This window comes from Prinia subflava, chromosome 26, assembly GCF_021018805.1.
Source record: "Prinia subflava isolate CZ2003 ecotype Zambia chromosome 26, Cam_Psub_1.2, whole genome shotgun sequence".
Classification (NCBI taxonomy): Eukaryota; Metazoa; Chordata; class Aves; order Passeriformes; family Cisticolidae; genus Prinia; species Prinia subflava.
This window is the reverse complement of record NC_086272.1, coordinates 3,554,962-3,566,077: the sequence shown is the minus strand read 5'-3', so window position 1 is coordinate 3,566,077 and position 11,116 is coordinate 3,554,962. Positions and strand designations below refer to the sequence as shown.

General features: G+C 51.2%; 1 protein-coding gene across 2 annotated transcripts; it reads right to left on the bottom strand.

The window, feature by feature from the left end:
* Nucleotides 1-3,246: 3,246 nt before the first annotated feature.
* Nucleotides 3,247-9,754, bottom strand: LOC134562063 (uncharacterized). 2 transcript variants are annotated; one of them, XM_063419525.1, is made up of 2 exons: nucleotides 8,449-9,754; nucleotides 3,247-5,092 (listed from the first exon to the last, which is right to left on the bottom strand). In XM_063419525.1, the coding sequence occupies exons 1-2, from the start codon at nucleotides 8,591-8,593 to the stop codon at nucleotides 4,323-4,325; spliced, it is 915 nt and encodes a 304-aa protein (XP_063275595.1). In that variant the 5' UTR covers nucleotides 8,594-9,754; the 3' UTR covers nucleotides 3,247-4,322. Both variants share the same exon structure in this region; 1 of them encodes a protein (XP_063275595.1).
* Nucleotides 9,755-11,116: the final 1,362 nt, after the last annotated feature.

Below are 11,116 nucleotides of genomic sequence, written 5' to 3'. Positions count from 1 at the left end.
ATTTTTCAATTATAGGCATTAGTCCCTTATGGCTCTCTAATTTCAAAGGGTATTGCTTTTGCCTTACTGGTGTAGCTCCCGGTTTGAGTGTAACGCTCACTGGTTCTACTGGTTCTTTGGATCTTCCTGGGATATCACCGGCCCACACTATTGTATTTACCTCCTTCTCAACTTCAGCAGGGATTTCATTATGTTTTTCCTGTACAAAAAGTGCAGCAACTTCAACAAGTTTAGATTCAGGGATTATAACTTGTACACCTGTAACGATCCAAACAGGAATCGTGATAGGTTCGTGTGATCTCAGAGTGCAAAAAGTACTCGAGGGGACAACAGTTTAATCATACAACAAATGCACCTTTATTGAGTGCCAACAACACTTGTGATAGAGGGAATGAGAAAGGAAAAGTAGGATACAGAGCGAGGAAAGGGGGGCAGGGGGATATAGCTACCAACGGCAGAGCGACGTCCTTGTGGCGTGGCGTCCGGCCAATGGATCCATCTTCTGTCTGTGGGGAGATCTCCAAGTGTGAGTCACGGGGGGAAGCTTTTATTGTCATTTCAGAAGCGGGCAGCACCTGGCCAACACAGACAAAAGTGGGGGGCACCTGGCCAATGTGGGGGGAGCACCCAAGAGTCATTGTGAGGAGCCCCGTTGCTCTGGGAATCAGGTGCAGCCGTTCAGATCAGGCAGGTCTGGGCCAAGCAGGTCTGGGCCTGGCCGCTGGTAAGCACAGGCTGTCCAGCCGTCCATTGTCTTTGTACAAGTTCCCATGGGAACCAGCTCCAGTCCAGTGGACACACCTGCAGTTCAGTGCTTGGTACACACACACCGTGGCTCAGGCCCGAGCCCCTTGCACACAGTCCCTTCCTTGACAGAGGACCTTGACGAAGGTCGTGAGGCAAAACCAGGGACCCTCGGGCCCCGACTCTCACAACACCCTTTCCCTTCTTAAATTTAATTTCTACTTCCAATCTTTCTAGTAAGTCCCTCTTTGTCAGTGGTCTAGGGGAGGTAGGCATATAGAGGAATTGGTGGTTTACCCAATGTTTTCCCAATTTAAAGTCTATATGTTGGAAGAAAGGCCGTTTCGCTTACCCCAGTTGCTCCGATAACATGTGCAGTATCGTGACTCGGTTTCCCTTTTAAAGTATTTAACACAGAGTAGGCAGCTCCAGTATCTACCAGAAACTCAAGATCTTCATTCCCCAGCTTAGCTATAACCGAGGGCTCTGCTGGGGGTTAACCCTCGGTCCCCATCACTCAGATCCGTAGCCGCTTGAGGTTTGTACTACTGGGAGTTGGGGGACTGAGGATTTTCCTTTCAACACTGGGCAGTCCTTTTTCCAATGCCCCAAATTGCTACAATATGCACACTGGTCTTTCTCTGTAGGGGAAGCTTTCTTGGATGGCTTTTCCTGAGTTGCCTTCTTACCAGGTTGGAATTTGCCTCTTTCATTTGGACCTCTATCTTGAAACACCTTCCAGGCCACTTCTAGAAGTTTATCTAGATCTCAAACTCCCTCTATCTTTTGCAGTTTTCTTCTTATATCATTTGAAGCTTGACCCATAAACAGGAAAACCAGATGTGCTTTCCCATCACCTGATTCAGGGTCTAGATCAGTATATTTAATGGCAGTTTCTCTTCACCTGTTTAAAAAATCAGTAGGTGATTCATCATAATTTTGCCTCACTTCATAAAGTTTTGACCAATTTATAGCTTTAGGGACACCATGTTTCGACCCATATACCACAAGGTTTTGGTATCATTTTAACCTTGCCATTTGTTCTGGTACATTTGGATCCCACTCTGGGTTTTCAAGCGGAAATATCTGAGTGACAGTGCCTTGAAGCAGTCCACGATCTATGCGCCTTCCACGAAAGTGGTAATGGCCTTACTGACCATTTGTTTCTCAGTAGGATCAAGTAATGTGTCTAGCATAGAATTCAAATCAACCCAATCAGGATTTTGGGAACTGACAGCTCACTCTACTAGTTGTGCTACTTTATCTGGGTTCTCCTTATACTTCCCCACAGTGGTTTTCCACTGTTCTAACTCTATGAGGGAGTATGGGACCTTCACATATACTGGCCCTTGATTACCGACAGCTTGTCTCAGTGGAGCTTGCAGAACTGGCTCTCTTTCTTTTTCTTTTTTCCTAGTATGTCGGGCAATTGGGCTACGCTCTCTAATCGCTCTTCTTGCTATCTTTCCCCTCCTTCACCTATTTGGGGCAGCACTGATCTCATCAGTTTCGTCCTCAGTTTCTTCCCCCTCAGAGCTGTCAGACTCTGTTGTATCCGGATGTCTAGCTCGGCTAGTCCCAACTCTAGAAGGCATCACACAAGACTTGCTGCGGCAAACCTTCTGTGCTGCGTGTCTGCTGTCCTTGAAAATACCTTCCCCGGTGGCAGCTCCCTGGCCTTCGGGGTTGCTCTGGTAACTCACAGGCCTGAAGATGGGGGAGGCACCCCTCTCCCTTTGGGAAGTTCCCTCCCTGCCCTCAAGATGAAAGGCTCTATCCCTCCACCCCCCTTCCCAGGGCGGCTGCACAGCCCTACTGTCTCTTCCCCCCTTTCCCGCCCCTTGGGGCAGCGAAGGAGGTGGCGACAGGGATGGTGCCCGTTGCTGCTGGTCCGCGCCTTCCTCCTTCTTCACTGACCAGGGCCTGGCCCGAGCCGTGCTCCCCCCGCCGCCCCCCTTCGCGACGGTGACTGAGGGGACGGAGGGGAAGGGGCCACCCCCCCGCCCGAGCCCGCGCCTGCTGCAAGCGTGGCTGGGACCGGCCCCGCCCTCATGGTGGGTGCAATTAGATCTGTCTCTGCCTCTTGTGAGTTCTTATACATATTGCTAATGGTCAGCTTTTTCTTTTCACCTTCCAAGACCAATATATTTTCTTTCTTATTACCCAAGTTCCATTCACAGGCCAATACCATAAAGAGCCGAGCATACTTCAACTCCTCAAAAGCCCTGTCCCAGCGTAGGCAGCACATCAAATTTGATATCAATTTTCAGTCCACACTCTCGAATCTAGGCTGTGTTTCTCCATTATTGTCGCGGTGCCTACAAGGGTCAGCGGACCCTGTCCCCGGCAGGCCCAGACACTGGGACAAGCGTCATTGAGGGTCAGCCTGCGAGCGACACAAGCAGGGCTGACTCCTGTGGGTTCTTATCCTGTGGGACTCTTGTGAGTGATGGAGAAGCGACAGGCAGTGGAATAAAAGGAGGAGACAGTTCTGAGTGAACAGAGGGTTTATTGGAAACACCTCTTTAGACCAGAAGTGTCCGAGGAGAGGAGGGTACAGTGGGGTTTTGTCAGGGGCTAGCTGGGGGGACCAAAGGGAGTGGTCGGCTACCACTAGCCAACCAGGGCCAGTTGCTGAGGGACCCAGGGGTAGGGAAACATAACGTGGACTAATCAGAAGAGGGTAGGAGGGGATTTACAAAGGCGGGAAGGGTGACAGACACTTAACTGAAAGTCACATAACAGGTGCAGGTGCAGGCTAAAATAACTCATGTGAGGGAGACAAAGGAATATTAATTAGGGGGGGTAGGGTACATAGAACCAAACCAGTACAGAAAACATATGAAGTATAACTGATTAAATTAACACACTGCCACATCTCCCCCTTTTATTTTTACTAAAATGAACGAAACTGAGGGGGGTCTGGCAGATGCTCGGAGTCTGGGTAGCATTCGGCGAACTAAGTCTGTTGAGTTGGCCACTGATCGTATGGGAGGTTTTCGCCGTCACCTTCTTCCTCAAGCTCCTCTTCGAACTCCTCCAACTCTTCTTCAGGAGCCGTGGCCATGGCGACCCGAGCAGCAGCCGGAGAGGGGACAGATGTGGAACTTAAAACTAACTTAAACAGCAATCTCCTGATCAGTCCAAAAGCAATACAAACAATTAAAATAATAAACAAAATCAGCAGGCATGTTCTCAAAATGGACCCGACCCATCCTGAAAGGCCCCAACTCTTAAAAATGTTGCCCATCCAATCATCTGTCTCTCTTTTTATTTCACCGATCATATTTTGCATCTGCTCAATTAGTTTTCGTGTGCTCTTAGCCCGAGTTGACAGATTAAAACAACACAGACCCTCAAACTCCTCACATGTGTGACCGTGGAGAAGTAAGAGATAGTCTATGGCCGCCCGATTTTGGAGGGTGGCTTGCCTCGTTATGTCCTCGTCCTGCAGGATGTTGAATAGCGTTCTGGAAGATAAATTTGCTTGTTTCACCACCCAACATTCTAAATGTCCCAATTCCCCTATGGCCTTAGCAATGGAGACCCATGGGGCAAAAATCGTGATTGCAACCCCTTTATTTTTTGCTCCAATGAATAATTTCCGAGTCGCAATCCGGGTCCAATTTTTTAAGGTCTCTTTTGGAGACTGCCAATCCGTGTGCACCACTTTGTTTCTTTTGCTTTTTTTTCCAACCCATAATTTGCGTTTTGTTGGGTGTGAATAGCTCCACCTTTCCTAGGGTGCACGGACCTCCGGAAAGACGAGAGGGGATACCTGCCCAAGCCTGATCTCCGCAGATCAGAAAAACTCCCTTAGGTAACCTTTTGGGGTGGTTGTAAATTGGAGAGGGAAGAACTCCCTTGGCCATCCTCTCACACCACAAGTGGGCTCTGTCCAGCACATTAGATTGGACAACATGCTTGGTGCGGTGGTCTAAAGCGTTGGCCGAGTTGGTAATGTGAATGCAGGCTGGAGCTTTAGCCGCTCCGAGGAGCTCCAGCTCTCGGGGTTCCTCTCTCATATTTTCCAGGGAAAACATAAAATTCCTCCAGCTAATAAAAGGATTGACCCGGGGGATCTTACTGATACGGTGGGCATAATCGAGCAGTTTTTCGGGCATTTCTAGCTGTTTAAAAGGGATCCCCACGAGGCACGTGGACATCGGGTCTGAGGCCGATGCTTTATTGAGACAGATGTGATCTTGTCCCATGGATTTCGCGAGCAGAGCCCACACGTTGGCTCGCGGCTGTGGGACGATCCAAGCTTGACTGATTGTTAGCAGCTTGGTCAGGAAGAGCACGGTCGGGAGGCTTAGCATCCTGGGTCCGGGTCTGAAAAACAAAACTGGGGGGCCAAAGATTATTAATCTGGGTTACAAAAATAAGTAAAGGGCAGGTCATGGTCCCATTCCCACAGGATGGGAAGAGGGGGTCTGGAGGAGACTCGCCTTTGACGGCGGAATGCCGCCAAGGCCACCTGCGGCACACTGTCATCACGCTCCCTCTTCCTTTTAACAAACGGTTTCACCCATTTGGCAGGCACCCATTTGATCCCGGTAGGCGTGAGGACACAGGCGTACCCACGCCCCCACGTCACCAAGTCAAATGGGCCCTCCACCTTCCCTGACTCAGGTGATCTCACCAGCACTGGGGGTTTGGGATCGAATTTCCACTCCTTGTTGCACCCAAAGTGTGTTGTTATAGGTGGATGGGGACTTTCAAAAGAGCAATTTAAAAAGTTGATAACGTAAAGTGCTCTGGCCAATCTAATTGCCGGCGGTTCCACCTTCAATACCTGCTGTTGTTGCTTGAGGACCCTCTTGATCTCTTGGTGGGTCCTTTCTACGATTGCTTGGCCTGTGGGGGAGTGGGGGATGCCTGTCTTGTGCTCCACTCCCCATTGCTGCAGGAAGCCGGCAAATTCCCTGGACTTGTACGCAGGGCTGTTGTCTGTTTTGATCCCCTTGGGGATGCCCATGAATGAGAAGGCCTGAACAAGGTGTTGGATGGCATGTTGGGCCCTCTCGCCTGCGTGCGCAGAGGTATTGACAGCGCCAGAGAAGGTGTCGACGGAGACGTGAACGTACTTCAGTCTCCCAAATGATGGAATGTGGATGACATCCGTCTGCCAGAGTTCACAGCTCTCCAACCCGCGAGGGTTGACTCCGGCATGCAGGGTAGGCACAGCGTGGGACTGACAGGAAGGACACAAGCTGACAATCGCCTTAGCTTGTTGACGTGTGAGGTTAAAACGTCTAACCAAGCTAGGCGCGTTCTGGTGGAACAACTGATGGCTGAGCTTGGCCTGCTCAAAAACGTCAGGCAACGGGGCTATCGCTACAGGGGCAGCAAGAGCGTCAGCCCTCCTGTTACCCTCAGCAATAAACTCAGGCAAATCGGTATGCGACCTAGTATGCATCACATAAAATGGTTGCTCTCGGTGGGAGACAAGTTTAACTAATTTCGAGAGCTGCTCATACAGAGCTGTGTTAGACACCTCTTGTAAAATTGCCTGATCTGCTCTAGATACCACCCCTGCTATGTATGCGGAGTCGGTTACAATATTGAGAGGTCCAGGGAATCTCTCAAGTGCCCTGACGACAGCGGCCAACTCGGCTATTTGAGGTGAACCCTCAACCACTTTAATATCTGCCTCCCACTGCCGAGTTTCAGGGTCCTCCCAAGTCATTACCGACTTGTGACAACTCCCGGACGCGTCAGTAAAAACTGTCAGCACATCGAGAGGTCTCCTGCTCTGGACACTCTTTAAAGCCAATTTAAATGTTACTTCCAAATTAAATAATTTGTGGGCCGGCCGATGAATTGAAATTTGGCCCGTAAAGGAATCTAGAGCGAATTCAAGTGCTTCATTTTCCTGAAGCAGGTGCTCCAACATGGGTTTCGTCATCTGGCCCGTTGACAGTCCGATTGGCATATGAATACATTCAAAGTCGCATCCTGCCAAATCTTTCATCCGCGTTCTTGCTTTGCGGATGAGCTCAGCCATAAGCTCTTGTGGCTGTGTCATTCTTTTGGGCCGCTGGTGGCTGAGAAAGACCCATTCTATAATAAGAAGAGGGTCCTTTCTGCCTTGGCCCTTGGTGTTGTGTGCTGATGTTTTTGTGCCTGTGTCCCATTGAAAAATGATCCCATGTAGATGTGGCAGCTTACCCAGGATGATGAAACGAAAGGGAAGCTCGGGATCACATCTATGTGCCTGTTGCGATGTCATTGCCTGCTGGACCTTCTCCAACGCTGCTTTTGCCTCTGCGGTAAGCACCCTAGGAGAACTGAGCTCCTCTCCCCCTTTCAATAAATTGAAAAGAGGGGCTAGATCCTCGGTGGTTAGACCTAGCCAGGGTCTTACCCTATTTAAAGCACTGCAAAGCTGATGGGCGTCCGCAAGGGTACGGACATCTGTCCGAATTTCCAATTTTTGAGGCACAATGGTCCTCTTACCAATCTCCAGGCCCAGGTACTTCCAGGGTGGCATCCTTTGGATCTTATCCTGTTGCAGCTCGAACCCTTCAGCAACTAACGAATTTGTTACAAGGTCAAGCGCTCGCGTAAGTTCATCTTCGGTCGTCGCGCAAACGAGGATGTCATCCATATAGTGGTGGATGACAACCCCCTCCGTGGCTGCGCGCACAGGGGACAGCAAGGAAGAGACGTACTGTTGACACATCACCGGGGAGTTCTTCATCCCTTGAGGGAGCACCCTCCAGTGGTACCTCTTCCTTGGGGCCCCTCGGTTGATGGAAGGAACCGAAAAGGCGAAACGTGGGGCATCGTCCGGATGTAGAGGAATTTGGAAAAAACAATCTTTAATGTCAATTACAGCCAGATTCCAGTTTTGTGGCAGCATGGTTGGGGAAGGCATCCCAGGCTGGAGAGACCCCATATCTTCAATTACCTCATTAATTTGCCGGAGGTCGTGGAGGAGGCGCCATCGTTTTTTGTCACTCTTTCGAATGACAAAAACGGGCGAGTTCCATGGAGAATTGGTCTCCACGATGTGACCTTTAGCTAATTGCTCCTTCACGAGCTCCTCAAGCGCCTGTAATTTCTCTTTTGTTAGCGGCCACTGCTCGACCCAGACTGGTTTATCAGTCGTCCAATTCAGCTTCAGGGTCGGGCGCTTTTCAGCAGCCGCTGCCCAAAACTTTTGCGAGGGGTCAGGAATGTCAATTGTGACCCCCCACTGGGGGTCTCTTCCAAGCAGGGGTTCCTGGTAATCTAAACCAAAAGGACGGATGGCAGCCAATTGTCCTTTTGGCCCCTTAATTTTTACCACGCTTTTTGACTGTTTTGCCGATTGGAACCCTCCTACACCCCGAATCTGTCCGACCACATCGTTCAGGGCCCAATGCGACGGCCATTCTGCGGTCGGAATAATTGTCACATCTGCCCCTGTGTCAAAAACCAGATCTTTATCTATTGACTCATCTCCCACAGTGAGCGTACATCGCACCAAGCGCTTTCGGGTGGAAATGTGATGTACAGCATTGACAGTGAAGGTAAGATGTTGTGGGTCACCATATGGGATTGCTTGTGCGATGACCTGGCCCTTGGGTAAAAATGTGGGTGGATGAGTGCAGCGCAGCCAGAGAATGAGGGCCCTGGGGTTGTTGTGAAGTGTCCCCGGGACTACCTCAATCTCCTGCAGAGTATATTTGCAATCACCGATGACGATGAACTTACCTTCACCGGTCATTGGCCACCGATGCAACTTCCTTGGGTCTATGGTGACGAAATGAAATTCCCTATCCGTCAGGTGCAATGGTCTGGTGAGATGCAACCTGTAGGGTTCAAAAAAGGAAGAGGTGGTGAGAATTGGTTTTGCCATGTCGAGTTCAGGTGATGTCGAGTCCGGTATAAAATGTCCATCCAATTGACCCCCTTTGGAGTTCCCTGCCCGGTCCACCCAATTGGGGTTGTCACGCTGGGTGGACCCGCGCTCCCCCTTCAGTGTTTTTTGCTGTGCCTGGGAAGGCACCGGCGTTCCCGGAGGTGTAGCTGGAGAACGCTGTTTTGAAGGTCTCCTAGGGCAGTTGGCAGTCCAGTGTCCTTGCCGAAGGAGGGTCGCCGCTGAGGCAGACGATGTCGAGGCTGTTGGGATGTGTCTGCAGCACGCACTGTCTTGGGCGGAAAAGTTGCCTGGGAGGGTGGTGGTGGGTTCCGCCGGGCAAGGAAGGGCACCTTTATCTGGCACACCTGGAGCATGGACTGGAGAGTGCGGGGCGGATCTAGGGGAAGACTTAAGATTGCCTGTTTACACAGGTCGTTAGCATTAACGAAAACAAGCTCCCCTATAATACCTTCCCGTGCACTCTCTGTCTTAACCTGAATCTCCACTGCTCTGGTGAGCCGCTCTACGAAAGCAACGAAGGATTCAGAAGGTCCCTGCCTAATGGTGGTATAGGGCGGTGATGGTGCGTCTGGCTGCAAACAAAAGAAAGCCTTGCAGGCTATATCTTTTATAATGGAGAGGACTGCCGAGGGTATTAGGGCTGCCTGGGACTCAGGAGAAACATAGGTACCTTCACCAGCAAGCAACTCAAGGGAAAGGGGATTGCCCTGTTCATCGATAGCTGGGAAGGGCAACTGAGGCATTGCCTCTCGCAGGGCTTGTTTGAATGCTGCATCCCAGAGCTTAAACTCTGTGCCATTCATTAGGCAAGAGAAAAGCTGCCGGAGGTCAGCAGGAACAACATGAACACCTGCGAGATCAGCAGTGAGGAGGCCACGGAAGTAGGGACTCTCTCTGCCGTAATCTTTGTGCGCCTTGCATAAATCCCGAATGATGCTTTGGGAAAAAGCATGCCAGTTAGGTTTTGGTGTGTCACCACCACATATTCTGCAGTAGGTGACAGGTGCAGCAGAAAGAGTAACTTCCGGTTCACCCTCACTCATTTCTTCTGGTTCCCAACCTAGTTAGCGATGAAGATACAACAGGCAGTGGAACGAAAGGAGGAGACAATTCCAGACGAACAGGGGGTTTATTAGAAACACCTCCTCAGCCCGGGATTGTCCGGGGGAGGAGGGTGCAATGGGTTTTTGTCAAGGACTAGCTGGGGGGGGGCAAAGGGAGTGGTCAACCATCGCTAGCCAACCAGGGCCAGTTGCTAGGGGACCCAGGGGTAGAAGAACATAACTTGGACTAATAGGGAGAGAGTAGGAGGGAGTTTACAAAGGCAGGAAAAATAACAGACACTTAACCGAATGTCGCATAACAGGTGCAGGTGCAGACAGAAATCATGTGAGTTAGACAAAGGAATAATAATTAGGGGAAGTAGGGTACATAGAACCAGACAAGTACAAAAATATATAAAGTATAACCGATTAAATTAACACACTGCCACAATCATAGTTGCCAAAGAGGCCATCCACGAGAGTGGAAACCATGGCTGAATTCATGCCTTTCTCTGAGATGGCTTTTACAATTGTCTGTACATCTTTGGGGTTTACCGGTGTATATGTTCTTTGCTGGTTACCCTCCGCTCCAGTAACCCATACGGGGAAGGCTTTCACTGCAGCCACCGGTGCCCATTTGGCGCAAGCTATTTTTATTTTTCCCCAGTCAGTGAACTGGGCCGGCTCGCAATGTAAACCCCTTTCGGAGTGGCTTAGGGTTTTATTAGGTTTCGCTCTAAACCGTGTTAGCTCCGCTCTTTCTGTTTCTGAGTCCCAATCAGTGTCCAACAGCTCTCCCGAACTGCTGCCGCTGGTGGTGTCCGACTGAGAGTCAGAAGCTGAATGCCAGTGCAATTCCGGGCTCCTGTGCCGTTTTGTGCAGCTCCAGCCCCGCCCCTCCCTTCGGGGGTGGCGCCGCTCCCACCCCCTGGGCTTGCTTCTCCTCCCGTGGGGGGAGGTCTCTCCCTTAAATGGAAGCAGCACAGAGCGCGGCTCCCGATTGGGCATGCGCTCTCTGCTGCTCTCCTGTGCATACGTGTTAGCGAAAGCCCGCCGCTCCGTGCTGGGCGCGCGCTGTCTGCCGCTCTCCCGTGCATACGCGCCCGTGGAGAGCCGCGGCGCCGCTTTGAGCATGCACTCTCTCCCTTCCAGCCGCGCGTACGCGTCAGCAGGAGTCCGCGGTTCCTGTCTGAGCGTGCGCTCTTCTCCCTCTTCCCCGTCTTTTTCCCGCACATGCGCATCAGCAGACACCCGCCCCTCCGGGCTCTCCCCGCCAAGGGTATCCAGGCCCTGCCCCTCCCTTCGGCCAGCGCCATTTTCAAACGCGTATGGCGGGGGTGCTACCCGTGTGTCTTCTCGCGCCGCGTTTTCGGCATCTCTGGCTTCACCCGCCAATTCCTCCCAAAAAACCCGTGCGCGCTGCCACGCCTCAAGCCCCAAAACGCTGGCTGGCGGT

Excerpts from the sequence above, each read along its gene's own strand:
- LOC134562063 (XM_063419525.1), bottom strand. The coding sequence starts at position 8,593 with ATGGCAAAACCAATTCTCACCACCTCTTCCTTTTTTGAACCCTACAGG. Across the intron at positions 5,093-8,448 it reads GTGGCCAATGACCGGTGAAG|TTTTGTTTTTCAGACCCGGA; the intron begins GTAAGTTCATCG and ends TTGGCCCCCCAG.